General features: G+C 40.3%; 1 protein-coding gene and 1 non-coding gene across 2 annotated transcripts in view; both read left to right on the forward strand.

The window, feature by feature from the left end:
• usta (uronyl 2-sulfotransferase a) overlaps positions 1-20,518 on the forward strand; it is a 57,557-nt gene extending 37,039 nt beyond the window's left edge. The window contains exons 4-8 of the mRNA XM_030721813.1: positions 6,564-6,643; positions 6,756-6,909; positions 15,571-15,668; positions 15,780-15,937; positions 18,235-20,518. Of these exons, the coding sequence (XP_030577673.1) occupies positions 6,564-6,643; positions 6,756-6,909; positions 15,571-15,668; positions 15,780-15,937; positions 18,235-18,527 (783 nt within the window). The 3' untranslated portion in view covers positions 18,528-20,518. The remainder of the gene's footprint in view (positions 1-6,563; positions 6,644-6,755; positions 6,910-15,570; positions 15,669-15,779; positions 15,938-18,234) is intronic.
• On the forward strand, positions 16,900-16,972 carry trnar-acg (transfer RNA arginine (anticodon ACG)). The gene has a single exon. It is a non-coding gene; the product is annotated as a tRNA-Arg (tRNA).
• Positions 20,519-20,792: the final 274 nt, after the last annotated feature.

Here is a 20,792-nt window from a genome sequence, read left to right on the forward strand (position 1 = left end):
TGCCGACATTGCAGCTCCTAATGCTGGTTGCAGTGTCCTTGAGCTACTGAAGGCCAATTCTGTCTTCTACAAGCGATCCTGCCTTACAGCACCCACAAAACCTTCTCCCATATGGCAAATATCAACAGGTTAATCTGATGACAGCTTTACAATGCCTCACAGTGGATCCACGTCAATAATAACAAAATGTTTGACAACTGTCATCCTCCAAGTTACTCACATCATGCAGGCACCATCCAATTCTTACTCAGAAAAACTCAATGGCCTCTTCTTCTTTGTACCCTCTCCTGCACCAGTGTGCTCCCACTTGTGGCACATATTGTCGGTCCCATGCATATTCTTTCTGGGCCACTTATTCATTGTTATTCACTCCTGCTGCATCACCCAATCTATTGCTTATCAGCACAATTACTCTTGACAGCTCCTCTAAATCACAAAAGTGCCTCTGGTGTCACCTCTTGCCAGCTTAAATTGCATCTTCTTTTAGGATGATGACATTTAAGATGTCCTGCAACACAGTATTTAACAATACACAGATGCCACTCCTTTCACTGGTGGCAGAATGTGGTTCTCCATCAAATAAGTAGGTTCAGTCAGCATCATTAAACTCTTTCTAGTCAACTTCAGCTATTTTCAAATCTATTCTGTAGTAAATGTGGTTCTTCTCTGGAGGCGTAATTTGTTGAGAGATCCATTTTCATTCATGCACACAACCTAGCCTCGGTCAACATAACCATCTGAGGCAGAAGAAACCGCATCTTTGTCTTCATCTAATGGGGCTAAATTAGTTATTTAGAATCACCATATGCACTTTTAAATGTGACTTGTTATTTTCCCAGTAATGCAATGCTCTCTTCATCCATCTGGGTACAAAAGAAACTTAATCATGTATTTGTGGGGGAGTGCCTGCAGCAATGACTCACATCCTCAGCCTTCTTTAGAAGTAAGGTACTGCCAACCGCTTGTGAGTGGTCAGCAGATACTAAATATATATAACCATTACTGACCATACTGATGTAAATATTAAACCAATATTGAAACAGTTACTTGTTGACCCATTCATCAATCTCTGAATGCTGGCTGCACAGACAGTGGCAGAACACTGTTAGTCTCATTAATTCATTGGGTATAAAACGTCTTTTTAGAAAGAGCATGTGCATTCCAGTGTCTAAGCAAGGGGGGGTCTCCGGTTAAGAGTGTACGTCTGTGCTTGTGTTTGTGTGTTCGTTTTACATGTGTACTTCTGTGTGTGTTGACTTATGCAGACGCATGTCACCTAAGTTTAGAAATGCTGGTCTCATCAGTTGTGGTTCTGGCTCTGGGCTGCAGTTTTGCATGGTTTTCCTGCTGGCTCTCGCAGTAGTGCGCTAATGGGTTTACCCAGGGTCGATGCCTTGTTTGCTGGTTACCAAAAGTGATGGTGCTATGTTTGACTGGAACTTTGCAAAGCTTCTATGGGCTTGAGGCACACAGTATAGTGCAATGGAACATGCTCAGTGGAAGAAAGATTTTTGACATTTCCTGAATAATAATAGTAATATTAAATATAATAATAATAAATTCTTTACTGTCCATTTGCCTGCAAATGAAGTCATGTTTCCTACCTCTTATCAAAAATCAGATGCTCTACATTCATGACCACTTTGTATCTGCAAAACTGTCTGGCCTTGTACAGGCAAGGTAAGAGTATGTACCTAATCACAATCACAGTTTTATTGGAATGGATTGGGGGATAGAATATGCTAAATTTTGGTTTAAGGTGGATGCCTTATTATCACATTTCAAGCCAGCAGACAATTTAGCAATGTACATGTTTTTTTTTTCTTTTTGTTTTTTTGAGAACATATATTTTAAAGTAAAACTCCAACTTCAGGCAGATATACAGAATTTCTCTCTGAATTCTTTTGTATAATGTCTAGGCTTCATAGATCCTGATTGTGAGATGTAAAGGCAAACTGAGTTGTTGAACCCAGGGCAGCTGTCAAATCTTTCTGTGGTTTCCCCTCCGATTCCCCTGATGAGCCCTGTGAGAACACCACCAGGGCTGCGGGGAGGAGGTAGTAGGGGCTCAGAGGGTTGCAGGTATGCTTGGAATCTCAGACCGTCCGCCACTTTCTCTCTGGTGAATGAAAGTGAGGTCTGGCCAGACGGGCCAAAGGGGTGGGTCTGAGAAACACACAGACACAGCAAACGTGTGAAATGCATTTAGTGCCTGCATGTTAACCTGGGCGCAGGGGAGGGAACACCAGGGGGGGAAAAAAAAAATATTATTAATAGAATTCAGGTGGACTAATAAATGATGTAGAGTGGTCAAATGAATTCCACACTGCTAATGAAAGCCTTACATTTGACATTTTCTAGCAGGACAGATCCACAGAAAGAGGAAGCAGAGTGAGTGGAAATGTTACTGACTTTATAGAAAAGAGGAGAGCTGTGAAGCCCTAATCTGACTGGGGCCTCAGATTAACTGCCTTCTGTACATAAACAAGTATAAATGAGTATACATATTGCTGTTGCTATCCAAATACTGTTTCTATGACATAATAACTGCCTGTACATAGTTTCTAAGAGCAGGCCATTTAAACTGTTTCTCAGCTGATTGGCTCTAAGAGCATTTTGAATAAAGACTGATTGAAACTGTAATGACAGGGAAGCATATGTCCATTATACAAAGTAAGATCTGAAGAGATTTGGCTTCAGTTTTACAGAGGTGCTGAGAGCATTAAGAAACTGTTTATTGTGCGACAATTTTAATACTTTCTGTCTTAAAGTGAAACCCAACTTACAAGATAGAACTTTTACCTGTATTTTAAGATTTACTCTTGACGTCATGAATCATGGGAAACGGAAAAAAGGAAAAGTAATGTTCTCCAGTTGATGTGTAGCAACTTTACCAAACACATGCACTGCAGTCCCAAACCTTTCTTGACATTACCTGAAGGTGCGTGAAGATTACCTGAAGGTGCGTGTGAGAACGCAACGTACAGAGTCTAAGTATTGCCTGATCGTGCCCCATGTGAAAGTACTGCAAATAACTGTCCTGAATGCAATACTCAGGCAGCTTCATCAACTAAACGAAATGCAGTATTTCCAGAATTAACAGATCTTTCCTGTTGTGTGTTGTATGTTAGAAAGGGCCACTGCAGTTGTCTGCAGGGTCATGCATAAAAAAATGACTTGAGACAGATTTGTTCAATCAGCCCCTTCTTTGCCTCACATTCAGTTAGCTGCTGCAGGTGACCTCTGCAGTAGCCGCACTTGTTCTCTCCTGGTGCTTGCTGATGAACGCAGGAAGTCTTCATTGAGGGAGTTTTGGCTCATTTACTGCATACATCCAGCTACTGGTTTAAATATAACCTGAAAGTGAAGATTAAGAAGGGAAAGTTTCCAACTTGTTAAGGAATCACCTCCAGCGACATTTTGTTAATGTGCCTGTGATGCCCATTATTCCCTTGTAATGCATAATTCACCTGTGCTGTCCCTCTGCTGTGCAGTATTGGAGAATTTTAAGTGTGCCAAGTTGGTGTCCTCTTCTCCTGCTGCAGCTTTATAGATTTTTTTTTTCTTTTGCAAAGAAAGTCTTTTCCTTGTAAGAGGTTTTGTGTGTACTTATTGCGATAATGATCTAACAACAGGCTCCTCTCCTGGTGGAGTCATGCTCTTTGTTCTGCCACTGGATGAAAAAAGGTGGAAATGGACAAATACAGAATACAAAGAAGCTCTTCCACCCATTCCTTCTAAAATAAATAAATTACACCTTGCATGGAACATTAAAAAAAACAGAATCAACTGCTGAGATTATATTGCTGAAGTTTCCTTGCTCTTTTTCAGCACCACTCTAAAGTTATCATCTCACTGATCTGAATGATAGGATAGGATAGTGTTTATTTGTCACATGCGCAGTTATACACAGTACAATGCACAGTGAAATGTATCTTGTGCCTGCAACCATATATACACACATATAAATAAGCACTATACACACACTTTTACACGGAACTATAGAATATTATATTATTTACATAGTGCAATAATAGTCCAGTTAGGGCTCAGAGTTAAGCAGACGGATGGCTTGTGGGTAAAAACTCTTCTTCAACCTTTCAGTCTTAACCCTGGTAGATGTGGGTTTAGGCTACCTAGGTCATGTCTTCCAGATCACCATTACCCAAGCACATAATGCTGTTGAATTTACAGCATTGTAGATGGAGATGACTTGGCCTCTCTATAGCAACCATATTTTTATTTATGGGTGACAGTGACAGTGACAGCATCTGATATCTTGGAAATATGGGAGTATGGGAGTATGGAAGGCACTAGAGGAAGCCAGATCAATCATATTCTAAGCAATGGACAGTGAAGATGAGAGTTAAGACAAGGTGGAGTGGGTGGAGATGAGTATCAGGGTCAATTTGTGACACGAGTATAGCAACAAGAGTGAAAGGGAAGGTTTACAAGTTATTAGTGGGGCCTGCTGTGATGTACGGTTTGGAGTCAGTGGCACTGACAAAAAGACAGGAGGCGGAGCTGAAGATGTTAAGATTTTTATTGAGAGTGACCAGAGTGGTCAAGATTAGAAATTAGTGTATCAGAGGGTCAGCTCAGATTTAGCAGTTTGGAGACAAAGTTAGAGAGGCAAGGCTGAGATGCTTTGGTTTGTTAATACCCCACTGTGCATTTAACCATTAGTGATTATTAATCTGTGGCTCTCTTCCACAGCATGTCTGTTGTCCTGTCTCTCTACCCTCAGCCCCAACCGGTCGCAGCAGATGACTGCCCCTCCCTGAGCCTGGTTCTGCTGGAGGTTTCTTCCTGTTAAAAGGGAGTTTTTCCTTCCTACTGTATCTAAGTGCTTTCTCATAGGGGGTTGAATTGAACAGACGAGCGATAGTTCCTATATTTGACAAAAGATGTTGAAGATGGAGCTGCCAGGAAGGAGGAAAAGAGGAACACCCCAGAGGAGGTTCATGGATGTAGTGAACAGGGGTTGGTGTCAAAGAGGAAGATGCTGGAGATGGAGTGAGTGGTGAGAGGGAGGCAGATGATCCACTGTGGTGACCTCTAAGGAAGCAGCTGAAAAAAGAAAATACAAGAACAGGCAATCATATCACAGTCACCGTGAGGGCACCCATTGAAGTCCCATCCCATCAATTTCATCCAGGTTGTTTTTAAACCCCGAGTAGATGTCACTGAGAATCTGAGGGATAATACAGCAGGCCACCCTAAAGTTCACCATTCTTTAGCTGACATTTTTTGCAACTAAAGGAGTCGCCCTCTGCTGGCTGTTAGAAAGAGTGCAGGTTTAAGGCACTTCTGTACTGCTTCCAGGTCCCAGAAGCTTGTGGGTTAGCCTTGCCTCTCAGTACAGTTCTCAGCCTCTATCTCTTTGCCTAAACTTAAAACTGATGGTCACAAAGACACACACACTCGCACGCGCGCATGCAATTCAATTTAAATTCATATTAACAGTACCTCGAGTTGTAATGTGTGGTCATGTTCCTGGCTTTGCAGTGCTGATTCACAGCCCTTTTGCCCACTGGTCAAAAGGGCTGTGACACACAGCAGAGGGTATTGGGAAATAGGATGAACTTTATTGCACTTTGGCAAAATTGGGGGGTGGGGGGGGGTCCTGGAAACAATTTGTCATGTAATTAACAGTGACAAGGACTCTGGTGCTGGAGAAAAGGTCTCCCTAATTTGGAGAAGAAATGAAAGAAAATTAAAGTAAGACAAGACAAATGGGTAACAGAAGCTACTCAGACTTGAGGTACATTCATCTTTCTACTCATACAATCAGTTTTTTTGAACATTGCCCATGTGGCCATTTCCAAAAACTGGGCCTATAATCTCTTACATTTATCTTCTATCTTTAAAGGCTTTGCCTTAAACTATACAATCGAGACTGGAATAAAGAAATGTAAAGTAGTGAGAGGAAAAACAATTTACAGCTTGCATAAAAGTAGAACTCAAAGGTCACTACTAGCTAGCCTGTACTTTGAGTCCTTTTTGTGTTTTTATTCTTCTTAAATTAGGCACGCTGCAAGATTTACTGATGCAGACATAACTTGAATTAAACTAACTTTTTACATGTGTGACTTTGATAACTGGATCTCACATTATGAATGATTCCAATATGGAACGCTTTGTGAGGAATGACTAAGAATTTGGGTCGAGCTGCATAATTTTCAGTTAAAGACGTCATGGTTTTCTGCACTATATTGCAGCACTGTTTCTGCATGCAGACCTGGAAACCCAGTGGGAAGAATCCATGATGATGAATGTTGTGAAATGAACAAAACAGTGACATTACATTTTTGTCATTGTTATGAGCTTGGGCTGCGTTCCAATACTTTATTTTGAATCCATGTGGCCTCGTAGCCAGATACTTAAAGGCCAAAGTGTATTTTATGAGAGGTTTTTCCACAGGATGGGAATTATTGATTTCTCTTTAAAAATACTTAAAGATGCTGTTTGCTGTGTTGTCTGTATTCTCCTAGCAGATTCTGTATTTTATACTTGTGCTATGTTTAAAAAAAAAGACATCAAAGAGTGTTTGTTTTTTTCAGGTGGACCTCATGAAGAACATCAGTAGTATCCCCCAGCCATTCCTCTATACCCGCCATGTTCACTTCCTCAACTTTACAAGGTATGCAGCAGCACAGATTAATGCCTTAATAAATTATTCCTTAATGTTTGTTGGCCGAAATATGCAGTTCTTTTTTGATTCTTATTCAGTGCCTTTTATTTGTCTGGGTAAGGTTCAGGATAGAGCAGCCTGTGTATATCAATATAATCCGGGACCCCATCAATCGCTTCCTCTCCAACTATTTCTTCCGTCGCTTTGGTGACTGGAGGGGCGAGCAGAACCACCTAATCCGAACTCCAGGGATGAAAGATGATGAGAGATACCTGGTGAGAAGTTTGTTTTTACAGACGTTTAAGTGATTTTTGATAAATGTACTGTGTTTCTTTTAAAGAGTTTTGAGCTAAATGGCAGCCTCAGGAGCTAACAAAAACTGCACTTCTTCAAATGGCCACTTGAGGCTGGCTACAAAAGTGAAACAGTCCCCATAAACTCCCATGTAAATACAGCAGAAATAGACATGTTTGCAGCATGGTACACAAATTTGTTTTGGTCTCTCCAGCTACCCTTTAGTTCACTAGGAGGGACCACATCCTCAATTAAATTTGATGGTTTTTCTTGGCAGGTGGAATAAGCATAGATCTAGGCCTGAGACTGCAGTCTGGGGAAGGCCACAGTGATGACTTGTGACGGCTCCCAGGCTGGACAGATCCCCAAGTATACTACTCAAAAAATAAAGGAAACACTTTTCAATCAGAGTATAGCATCAAGTCAGTTACATTTCTGGGATATTGATCTGGTCAGTTAAGTAGCAGAGGGGGATGTTAATCAGTTTCACCTGCTTTGGTGTTAATTAAAGTAACAACAGGTGCGCTAGAGGGGCAACAATGAGACGACCCCTAAAACAGGAATGGTTTTACAGGTGGAGGCCACTGACATTTTTTCCCTCCTCATCTTTTCTGACCGTTTCACTAGTTTTGCAGTTGACTAGGGTCAGTGTCACTGGTATATGGTATAGTGGTAGCATGAGATGATATTTGGACCCTACAGACATTGCACAGGCAGTCCAGCTCCGCTAGGATAGCACTTCAATACGTGGCATTACCAGAAGGTTTGCGTTGTCTCCCAGCACAGTCTCAAGAGCATGGAGGAGATTCCAGGAGACAGACAGTTACTCTAGGAGAGCTGGACAGGGCCAGAGAAGTACTTAACCCATCAGCAGGACCGGTATCTGCTCCTTTGTGCAAGGATGAGCGTTCCCAGAGCCCTCCAAACCTCCAGCAGGCCACTTGTGTGAATGTCTCTAACCAAACAATCAGAAACAGATTTCATGAGGCTGGCCTGAGGGCCCGACGTCCACAAATGGGCACTGCTGGCTCCACGGTGACGAGCAGTGGTTAGCAGGAAACTAACCACCACGGGGTCTGTGTGATCAAAATCGTAGCGCACAAACCAATGTGCAAAAATCAGATATTCACCTAATATTTATATTCAAAAACCAAATAAATCAGAGAGGCTGCCATCTTTGAAAAAAAATGCACTTGTAACTACATGTGACAGGTGTGACTTTTGAGGGGGCACCACATGGGGTTGCCATGTTGGGATCCCACAAATACCAGTACCAGTACCTACAAACTCTAACATTTAATGAGTCAAACAAATATTGAATCTTTTGGACTCTTTTCCCTCTGTCTGCTTTTAATGCTGGTCCCAGTGGCCCAAACCCATTTGCTCTAATATTGACATTTGCTAAATTAGTGCCAGAGATGGTTGTGATTTGAAAAATGTATGCATTAGCAATGTTTGACACACTAACACACTTAGTCGTTATGACTGAATCATTGGTTGGCCGGTAACAGTGCATTAAATTTGAATAATTTTGGTTGCAGGCCTGCTGGTTTCACAATGTGATGCTCAGTTGAGACACGAACTGAAATGTTGCATAAAGAGGTTTATTCTGGTATTGCCTTGATGTAGATTTTAATTATAAAGGCATGTATATATATATATATATATATGTTCTATGTACATATAAATAACAACCATACAGAGTGTTGTACTATACTGTAGGATCTCCTATAAAAGATCTTGAGAACAATCCTGCTGACAGGATTAATATATCCTGTTTTATCCAGATGATTATTTTCTTCTGTATTTCTGTTTGTTGCTGTCTTGAGACAAACTAACATCCTAAATTCAAAAGTATAAGCGATATATTAAAACCACATTCTACTCTCTTTGAAAATGTTCCACATGTGGTGTTGCTCAAGGGTGGATGGCAAATTGTAAACCCATGGCAGCCTGATGTTAACCCAATATATAAATCTGATTAGGATTCCAATTAAAGACTTGATTTACCACATCAGAAACTTGGTATCCTACATCTGCCTCACAGAGTTGTTTATCCCTGTAGCACCATACTGAAGGCACCGCATCTCATATTTTACATACCATTTAGAAGCTTACTGCTATTAATTTTTGATCCCTGTGTTCACTCTGTTGTTTATATGTTGTTTAAGCGGATGACATAAAAGTGAGGTGAAGCATCTGATCTGAGGTCGGTGAGAGACACAACAACATATGAGAGGCAATCAGGCAAAAACAGAAAACAGTGTGTCAAAAAAAAGCAAATGATCGTATTAATATTTGTTTAAGATTAGTCTTCTCACGCTTTCCTCCCATGGTACTCATTGCTGCGAGAGGCCTAAAGGGTTGAGGAGGCTGTTCTGAGAAGCTAACAAGAAGAGTGAATGTCATTCTGGCTTGAGTCTGACTCGGTGTAATTAAGTATTGCACTGTTTGCCCTGGAGTTTTGGACCATGTGAGTTGAGTTATTAAAGTATGCAGACCACGGGGGCCCCTTGCTACAGTTAAAGGGGAGGAGAAGGCTGTGTTGTCATTGACTGGCCTACCTGCTTGTGCATTTAGCTTTCAATTCATATGCTTCTGAGGAGAAACTATTGAAGAAATTGTAAAGAAAAAATTTTTTAATTAACTTACTGGTGCTTACTCCTTTGATTGAGGCCTTTTTAGGTATGCCGTGTTGTACCTCAGTTCATTAGAGTGTGTTCTTACAGTAACTGCCCAAAACTCTAAATAGCTGGAATGAATATGCTGATATTGATTTATAGATTTTGTCTTACTGTATTTCAAGCTCAGCTTTCCTTTGCTTTGTCTATGTTGCTTTTCATGTTGCATTGCTGCTCCTGGTGTTATTTTTGTGCCGTCTTTATTAGCAACAGCAGCAACCTAGTTTGCCTAATCAGGAAACCCAAAAAAACAATGGTTGCAAGCATGTGCCTACCATCTGCATGGTGTAAACAGCTGCTGAAAACAGTGTACACTGCAAAACGTGCACAATGTCGCTGAAAAATTAATTTAGGTTTGATGTGTAGTACCTGGTAATGTTCAGTAGTTTAATGTTTAAAAACACATTTAGTGTTCTAGATAGACGTAAGGTTAAGATTAGGTTTAGGGTTAAGGATTAAGCTGCAAAGCCAAGTGGCTGGTTAGGAAAGCTGAGCCTTCGGCTTCTGAGAGCTTGTGTGCTGGAAGCAGCTGTCCACATATTTACATGTGAGGTTGGAAAGGATTTTCAGGACCGAACCAGGCTGATCACCACCCACCCCCCAAAAAAGAGAGAGACAGATTTGATTCTCTGCAAACGAGTCACCCCTATAGGAAGATTAAGAGGGTCTTTCATGGTTAAAGTTTTGTTGAGAGCATTCGGAAGATGAATCTCCAAATATAAGTGTCTGTCAGCAAGAGTGCCCTACAGTGTCAACAATCACCAATCACACTAGAGATGGCTGTATCCCCCACCTGGTGTGCTTTAGCAATGCCTGCCCTGTGTTGGTTGGGTGTGAGCGGTGTCAGTGAAAGAGGACTGTCAGTTGCAAGCCGGGGCCAGCGGAGCCTGATGCACGTGTTACTGAGACATTCCTGTGGTCGGCTTGGATTTTCCGTCAGTACCCACACCCCCTTCTACGTACGTGTGCACTAAACTGTACAAAGGCGTGCACTGGTCACTTGAACATGTAGCATACACATATTTAATCACACTCAGGCACACGTGATATTGAGCACATGCACAAACTGCTCAGATGATTTATATTGCTTTGAGCCAAGTGTGTATATTTTTTTCCACGAATTAAAACTAAATACAGATGCGTCGGCTGACAGTGAATAATCGATCTCTGCCATGCTGCAAAGTTTAAATCGCACGGGTAGCAGTCTTTGTACATGTGAATATGCTTGCAAACGCTTGTAAAAATGAGTATGAAGCAATTCATTGTCTGCAGTGAACCCAAATGACATGAGCTGCTCTTACTGCTTGAAAATACTGGTTTGATCGGATGAAATTCCCACAGTAATTTGAAATCATCTGCTGTCATGAGCCTCACATTTATAATGACAAATACGCTCACTTAAATAAATGCACACATAATAGGAGAAGCTTTACTGGCATCAGTCTTGTCTTAGCATGCCTTGTCAACAAAGACACGTAGGTGACATGTCTCTGTTAGAATTGTTTGCCTTAAGGTGCAACGAACACACGAGGTTCTGATTGCTGGTGTTAATTAATGAAGTGTTTGTTCTATTAAGACACATAAAAGTGTCTTCTTAATATTTTAATGGATTTCTGTGGCTGCTGTAAGACAACTATAACCAGTGTTTTCATGTTGATGAATAGCATAACTACAAAGTGTAGGGCGTAACCGCTTTTTTTCATGGTTTTGGTTGTAATGACTGCAACTATACAAGCTTGTCTGTGTTTGTGTGTGTTGCTGTGTCTGTGTGTGTGGGTGTGTGTGTGTGTGTGTGTGTGTGTGTGTGTGTGTGTGTGTGTGTGTGTGTGTGTGTGTGTGTGTGTGTGTGTGTGTGTGTGTGTATATATATATAGGAAAATGGGAAATAGGTGCTGCAATCTATTCAAACATATACAAACATGCATGGAAATACAGTATATAGGACAAAAACAGAGTTTAAATAATTCTAACATTTCCAAAGTCAGTATTTGGTATGACCACCTTTAATTTAAGTCCTCAGGAATATTTCTCCAGGCTTCTTGAAGGACATTCAAAGCTCTTCTTTGGATGTTGGCTGCCTTTTGTTTTGTTCTCCGTAAAGATGATCCCACACTGCTTCAATAATGTTTAGGTCCAGGCTCTGAGGAGGCCAATCCATGACTGATAGTGTTCCATTGTGCATTTTTTCTATCCATGTATCCATTTACTGCATTGACAGTGTGTTTGGGATCATTGTCATGCTGGAAAATGAAGTAGCTGTCAATCAGATGCTTTACTGATGGTAATCACAGATCAAAATCAGATTTTTCGTATTCCTAATTCCATCAGGTTTGACAAGATCTCCAACATCACTGGCTGAAATGCAGCTCCAAACCATCACAGAGCCTCCACCATGTTTTACAGATGGGTGTAGACACTCACTATTGTGCCTCTCTCCTGACCTCCTCTGTGTGTATTGACAACATTTGGAACCAAAAATGCCAAATCTACATTTCCTTACTCCATCAGTCCCATTTTCACTGACTTTCAGTGCAGTTCTTGTGTATTTTGGCACACCTCAGCCTTTTCTCCCTGTTTCCCAGCTTTAAGAATAACTTCTTGACAGCCACTGGACTTTTTCCTATTTCTGTTCATCTGCTGTAGATTGTTTTTTTGGCCTGCCCATCCATTTGTCCTCCACTTGTCCAGTTTCTTCAAATTTTTTTAAGGACACGCTCCACATCATCCCAAGATATGTCAAGTTTTCGGCTAATAGGTACTTTGGGAATCACCTTGCTGGTGCAAAATTACAATTTTATGCCTGTCAAACTTTATCTTTGGCATTTTTTTTAATGGATTCAACTAAAACAATTTATGTTTTCTTGTGACAGGCTGCTGGTAACAAAGTGCCTAAAGATACAATTTAAAATTGATTCTTTGCCAAGTTGTCTGTAATGTGTAAACACAACAGTGGCTCATACATTAAGTTAGGTTTCTTTTTATGTTCGAATGATTCATAGGTCACTGTTAAGTGGTTTAACAAAAAAAAAAAGTAGAAATGCTAATGATAACTATGTGTAAGTGCTGGCTGTTTAAAAGGCAACTATTTTCTAATATGTTCACCAGATTAACCCAAAAGCTGAAAGTACGTTTCTGCAGCCTTCAAGTGGCAAAAAGTCCAAACTTGAATGCAGTAATGAAGGCAAAATGTCCCATGGAAAAGGTTAACATCATCAATTACCCATGATTTAATTTATGTCTACATTCCAGTCACTGAAATAGGAGACCATTGTACAGATTAGTGCCTATTTTGCTGCAGTTTCTGTGAATGTTCAGTTGGCATAATCCACAGTGAGAAAAGGAACAATGAGCTTGAGTGTGCACACAGGAACTCTGTCACCCAGTATTCATAAGCACAATCACTGTCCCATCTTTTGAAAACACTGCAACAGTTTTAACATAAACATCTCGTGTCTTATTGGATTTATTAAAACACAGACTGAAATCATACTGAAAGGTTTTTGACACTGACAGACCTCTGTTACCATCAGCCACACAATCAAAAACAGATGAATGAATGACACAAAATCAAACTGAGGTGTTTTTATTTCTTATCTTGGCAGTGATTATTCCCACACTGACACGGTTGAGGCCATCACAAATAGCCAAAATGACAATAAATGTTTTGATCAGCAGGGGGGGTTTGTGTGCAGATGAAGCAAGAAATGAACCTTTTTTTGAACCAACTGGATGGAAAGCTTCATGAGGCTTCATCTGACCATCACTAGTGTTAATGTTAGCAGTACTCACCTTTTCCTGGTTGTCTCCTCAGCAGGATGTGGAGCAAAAGAGTCAAAAGAATCACCTGCTTATGAGCCCTTGGAGCAAACCAAAGTGCCAGGTTAGGGGAGTTTAGGGTATGATGATTCTAATACAGATACAGAATTAGTTATAGGAATTTGTATATATGTAAATATTCCTTCTTAGTGTTATATTTCTTACGCCTTTCATTAGTACCTGGGGAGCTGCCGACAGTCCTCGCTGAGGCTATCCTGACACCGCAGTGTCAGGCCTAGATTTATCTTTATTCCGTCCGTCATGCTCCTTCAAGAAACAATGTCAGTCTAACTGAGGATGTTGTCCCTGCTTGTGAAATCAAAAATTGACGAAAAACAGGGAAAACTTTAATTAAGTCCAGGCAAGACTCGCACACTAACAATAACAAAGTGCTGAACTTTTTTTTTCTAAAGGTTCCTTTGGGGTATTGTTGTGGTTTCTTTGAAGGGTTTTCCAGTTGTTTGCTTCACTGATCACCAATAAGTCCTGTTCCCAGTGCACAGTGCAGCTGAGAGTAGTCAGTCATAAAGTTCAAACACACCCTGCAGCCACTCTGTGAATCACAGAGGCACAATTGTACAAGAGCTTTCAGCCGCAAGAAAAGTATAACTAATCAAGTGAATAATTTATGTCATTCCAGCATATGTTATGCAAGCCTTCATCTTGTGATTGCCACTTAGATAGATACTGGAGAGATATCGCTGGTATAAATATCAAATCCATGATATGATGTAGTTGAGTCTTTTCTCCGTTTGTAGCCTATTCACCTAAAGTGTAGTTCTATCTTAATTTAAGTCATTTTAATTGCAAATATTTTAGACTTTATGTGGCATCTACTGCAATTCTGTCCCTCCTAGAGAGGATCCAGGTTCTGTTTCTTCCTTTGCTTTCTATGTTACTAGGCTTTTGGGTGGAGTTTTTCTTTATCTGAGTCTGAGAACGGAGGCTGTAAAACCTTTTGAAAATGATGTTTGGGACTGTATGAATAAACCTGAGCAGACCTGATAATGACCTTTTTCAGTGAACTGTTCTCCTAAGGCTTTTATTTTATGCCAGAAAATACAACTGGAAGAAAATAAATAAATCTGTGTCTAATAGAAACTATAACAATGAACGTGTAAATGTCTCCAAGACACACAAACACTCGAGCATATAAACATGCCCTTCTGCACATGGTTTATGCCTTCTCGCATGTTTACACTCCGGTCAACATCACCTTTTTCAAGCTCTGTCACCTGGTTCCCATTGCACTCAGGATTCTAATGCCACACCTGCAGCAGCAGCAGGAGTTTGGGTCCTCCATGAAGGTCCTGCCCTTTTGTCCTGACTGACTTAACTGTCTTTGTGATGGTCTGTGTTGGCCTCAGACTTAGTTCTGACAAATTGCTGTTTAAGTTAGTCATTCCAAACCCACTGTGGCATAAATCTAAAGGACAAACTGTGACTAAATGTTCTAAATTTGCCTCAAGCATGCAGTCTGGTGCTACTTAGGTGAGGATTTTGCAAGCATTTTGCACACGTGTTCCTGCTCCTGTGTGTGGATGTGGATGCGAGCCATGCTTCGTGGACTGTTTTGTTGCTCAGGACTTGTTGCTATCCATGAGGCTTACGTCACCTGACATGGATTTGACTGTTGGTTCGGTGGCACTCAGTCACTGGCTGGCTTCACTCCTGCATATGGTTCTTTTTTTTTTTCCATTCATTATTTAATAGTTACCGCTCATCAGATTAGCAGCGTTTCAAGTTTCATAACTCTGCTCTTATCACATTGGTTTTGACATCTTAACCGTGACATCTTTAAATGCAGTTGGTTTTTGTTTTTGCAAGCACATTAAAAACAAACTCATTTAAAACTACTCTATCTCCTTATGTGGTACCTCAGCCTCTGAGATCAGCTGACATGAAGGGGCAGAGCTTGTCTTTGTACACAAGATGTTTGACACATAGCACTTTGTCCTCTGGGTTGCTGACAGTCTGGGTTCACAGCTGTGCAAGTGAATAGCTCCCTCTAGTGGTAAAATCAAATCATTGTAATTCTTTTGGAGATTAATTTGCTGCAAGTGGAATGGGAAAAAAAACAAAAAAAACAGAAAGGAATTGGTGCAGCAAAATTATAAAGATTGACATGTGCTTGTCTGCTTTCAGGATATTAATGTGTGCATCCTAGAGAATTACCCTGAGTGCTCCAACCCTAGGGTTTTCTATATCATTCCCTACTTCTGTGGACAGCATCCTCAGTGCAGGTATATATATGGTTTTTGTCATGTTGCATAACAAAAGCTTGGTAATATTTCATAACGTTACTTTATTGCAATCAATACCTCATGTTCTCATTGTTCTTCTCTTTCCCACAGAGAGCCGGGCGTATGGGCTTTGGAGAGGGCCAAACAGAATGTGCTGGAGAACTACCTCCTTGTTGGTATCTTGGAGGAGCTCGAGGATGTTCTGCTCCTATTGGAGAGGCTCTTACCTCATTATTTTACTGGAGTACTCAACATCTACAAAAGCCCTGGTAGCTGCACCTTATGATATTGATTTTTTGTTGTTGTTGTTGTCGTAGTATTTAGTGGATGTTTCCTTTTACAAGACAGTGAAAAGTCTTTAGCATGGTAACATGCTCATAGCTGATCAGAATGTGACTAGTTTTGCAGGCTTTTGGTCACAGATTTGCAGAGCCTGAGAGTGACCGCTCAAAATGCTTTAACTTGCACAGAGGATACAGTTAGTTTCCATGATTTGATTTATGCATTCCCATGTTTTAATGAATTTATTCCTATATTTTGATTAGCACAGGGGCCAACAACAAGTGCAACACTGAACAGATACTGCAAAAATAGTGCTGCTGGTTACAAGTTTATATACGTGTGCTATTTCATAATTTGGGTATTGGGAAAAATATTAAATAATTTCATAAAAAATAAGTTCAGTTCATCCACCAGAGGTCATTATATATAATTTCCTTAAATACTTTCCTTAAAATGATTTTTATTTTGGCTCTGGTGAAAATAAATAAAAATAAATTAATAAATCATGGTGGTTCTTTACATCTAATAGGATTTAACACTGTAATTCAGGAAGAGTAGGTTGAACAACGTGTGACCATGATTGTGGTTAGTACTCTGTGTTTGGGCTGCAGCAGGCCTAGTTTAGATCTGAGTCATAGCAACTGGAGTTAGTGCTCCTCCTGATGCCATCAGTCGTGACTTTAAACCTCACGCAGGACACGTTTTGATAAATGTGCGGTCTATATCAGAAAGTGGCTGGTTGCAGTTTGTGTTAGGCGCTGACTTTTCCATGTTGACAGAGCTCAAAGTGTGGAAAGAGTACACCCCCCGCCCCCAACCTCCCCCCAAAAAATAAATTTTGGCAGCTTCCTGGTCCTTGTTGGCACAGTACGCAGCATTTTAGTCTCACAGTGAAGGCTGTGAGGTTGACCCTCACGTGGGGCATGTGTTTTGTTGTGAACAGTAGCAAGGGCTAGTGGCGCAATGGATAACGCATCTGACTACGGATCAGAAGATTCTAGGTTCGACTCCTGGCTAGCTCGCTGAGACTTTAGTTTCTTTCACATGCTGCATGACAGCACTTATTGACCAGGAAAATTGGGCATTAAAGGAATTATATCATAAGTTACTTCATTGTGTTCTGTGGTGTACCTCTTCTCTCTTAAGGAATTACATCTGGTATCCTGTGACAGCTTGGATCCAATGTTGAGGAAAGTAATTGGTTAGTACTTGGCACTGTGACAGCAACAACCCCAGTTTGAATCATGGTCTGGTCTCAGTGGACAGAGGCATTCATTTTTCAGCTTTCACATCTGCATATACATCCATGATGGGAATTACTTGATTGAATTTGGCATAAATGTTCACTTGGACTTAAGGATGATTGGTAGAATTTTACCATACAAAGATCAAGGTCAATGCGACCTTATGTCCGTCCCAGTCTCGTGTAACTTTATTTAACAATAAATAAAGAAGGAAGGAGCTTTAAAGATTAAGTGTTGTTGTATGACTAATAGGAGAGCAATGTGTTGTATCAAAAATATCACTTTGACCAAGACGTTCTGGTGGATAGCCATGTGAGCATGTTTCATGAGTCTCATGAGTTAGGCAGCATGCTCAGCATCCATATGAATAATAGTTATATATGTGTGCTTGAATAAAAATGTCACATGAAAAATAACTGTCCAAACTAAAAAAATTACATTTTATTTATTCATATTTCAATTATAGACATGGAGGTCCTCTTTGATCCACCAGGGGTGCTACATCACCCTCAGAAGCCTGACCTCCCATGACACTTTGTACCTGAACTCGTATTTCACAGCTCAATGCATAGTTGACTTGGTAACTAGCCATCTAACTTAACAAAATTGGAAAGAAACGTGATTTATAGCAATCTGTGAATCTTTCTCATTTCAGTGTAGTGTACTTTATGCTTCAGTCTATTTTTGTACACATATCTTGTGGCTATGGATTAATCTAAATGTGGGTAAAGTTAAAACATGGGGAAACAAAAAAAAAACAAACAGAAACTAATTTAATCATGTGCATATGGAATGAAATTTAGAGCCTTTACTGATAATGCTTACATCCACTTACACAAACGTAAGGACTGGAAATAAAAATTGAGATGATGCTATATGATATGGCTGTTGAGACATTTCCTGTCTGAATAAAAGTGATGTAAAAAGCAACAGCCCTATAGTACTGTTTGGCTCAATTACAATACTCTTTTAGAACATTTTAGATTTTATTCTTGGACAAACTATTGAGCTTTGTTTTTTTCTCCATCATTTCCATGCAGATTATAGGAAAATGGGGAACATGACGGGCACTGTGCGTAAACAAACACCCACTTTGGAGGCCCTGCAGGTGCTGTATCACCGCATGCGCTACGAGTACGAGTTCTACAATTTTGTCCGTGACCAGTTCCACCTCACAAAGAAAAAAATTGGCCTAAAGTCTGTATCCAAACCCCCCGCCTATTCAAATGATTTCCTGCGAGAACTGGCCCTTCGAACTCCAGAACCTCTGGATGAAGACGAGGAGCTGGAAACGGACCTGGAGGATGCAAATAGCTGGCTGGTTCATCCCTAAGGGATGCTTGATGAACAGTGGATGCACCCATATAAAGGCTGCTTGGCTGGGATTGGCTGAGGACAAAGGGGAGTGTTCGCCATCTTTCAGCATTGTCAGGAGACGTGAGGTGGGACTCCTAACATGACAGGCTCAGCACTGAAGACTGTAGGGTTGAGTGATTGGATGGACAAAAATGCTCTATTTATAAATTGACCAAGGGCAATGGGAAATAATATTAAACTCAATCTGCTTGACTCGTTTTCTTTTGTAATTTGAGCTTGTTTTTGGGTTAAAAACCATATTGTCACTGTAATCTCCAGGAGAGGTTAGTGCAACATTTGGACAGCTAAATGTGATTGGAAACATGCTAAATGTTGTTGCCAGGTTGTTTACTGTAGGAGGGGAATTAATGGCAACGCCCAAGACATGTTCCTACATTATGAGAGGGTTGATGTCCTAAAAACTGGATGTGGTTGTGAATTTTTAAAGTGCCATAAGCCTTTTAGGTATATTAGTCTTCCAGGGCTGTTGTCAAACCTCATGAAGGGTTCTGGAATCTGTGGCAGGAACGTCTGTGCACAGTTGGCAGACTTGTGACATAGTTCATTTGTTATAGTATTGGTTTATAACATTTTGTGTCATTTGTAAACTACTATTACAGTAGGTGTAAATGAGGGTTAAACTGTAAGCACTCAAATATGAATTCAGAGAATTCCAAATGTGTGCATGAATGATTGAGTTTGACCAAACAAGCTGTGTATTTTAGCAAAGATATTTGACAGGCTACTGAGTTAAAAGCTAAAAGCCTTTATGAAACCTGCACTCCCCTCCAAATGTATTGGAACAGTGAGGCCAATACCTTTATTTTTGCTGTCAACTGAAAACATTTGAGTTTGACATTAAAAGATGAATATGAGACAAAAGACCACATCTCAGCTTTTATTTCCAGGTATTTACATCTGAATCTGATACACAGTTCAGGAGATAACACCTTTTGCTTGGATTCACCCATTTTTCTTGTGAGAAAAATATTGGAACATGTGATTGACGGGTGTGTTTTGTTGCCCAGGTGTGTCCTTTTACATTGATTATTCAAACAATAAACAGTGCTGAATGATTTGGGTTTTTCCTGTGTGGATTATACATTTATAGTTAAACCAGAGCACTGTTTATGGGTGAAAAACAAGGAATTGTGAAGCTGAGAGAGAATGGAAAATCAATCAGAGCTATTGCACAAACATTGGCCATAGCCAGTACAACCGAATGCCCTGAAGAAAATAGTCATCACTGGTGAACTAAGTAACAGATGTCAAACAGGTCGACCAAGAATGGCAGAAACATTGTAAGTGCTGTAAAGAAAGACCCTAAAACACCTGTTAGTGACATCAGCAACAACCTCCAGAGGGCAGGAGTGAAAGTAGCACAATCTACTGTTCACAGAAGACTTCATGAACAAAAGTACAAAGGCTTCATCAGAAGATGCAAACCACTAATTAGCAAGAAGAAGGTAGGTCAGGAAGGTCAGGCTGGAATTTGCTAAAAAAAAAAAAAAAAAAATACAGAGGCAAGCCTCAGAAACTCTGGGACAAAGTTTATAGACCGATGAGACAAAGATGAACTTTTACCAAGGTGATGAAAAGGCTAAAGTTTGGCAAGCTGCCACACTGCCAAAGCTACAGAGGAGCTCATCAGGGGCAAGAAGTGGAAGGTTTTAGACCAGCCTAGTCAATCTCCAGACTTAACCCTACAGAGCATTTTACCTGCTAAAGAGGAGACTGAAGGGAGTAACCCCCCCAATACAAACTGAAAAACATCTGAAAACCTGGAAAAGCATCACAATAGAAGAATGCAAAAGTTTAGTGATGTCAGTGGGTTACAGGCTTGATGCAGTTAATGCAAGCAAAGGATCTGCAACTAAATATTAAAACAGATTAAAGTGAATAAGACTCAAGTTTTTCTGTTCCGACAAAAGGTGCTATCTTCTGAACTGTGTATAAGATCCGGATTTAAACACCTGAAAATAAAAGCTGAGATGTTGATCTTTTGTCTCATGTTGATTTTTATTTTTATTTTTATTTTTTTGGTCAAATCCAGATTTTTTTTCAGTCTACAGCAAAAATAAAGGGACTGGCCTCACTGTTCCAGCATTTCTGGAGGGGCGTGTAATTTGTAATCCAAAGTTTAAAAGATTGAGCTCGCCAAATAGCAGTTTGTTTTTTTGTTTTTGTTTTTCATTGCAATGCATTGCAAAACTGTATGAATAACTGCACTTGGTGTGAAGTG

The sequence above is a fragment of the Archocentrus centrarchus genome, chromosome 24, assembly GCF_007364275.1.
Source record: "Archocentrus centrarchus isolate MPI-CPG fArcCen1 chromosome 24, fArcCen1, whole genome shotgun sequence".
NCBI lineage: Eukaryota > Metazoa > Chordata > Actinopteri > Cichliformes > Cichlidae > Archocentrus > Archocentrus centrarchus.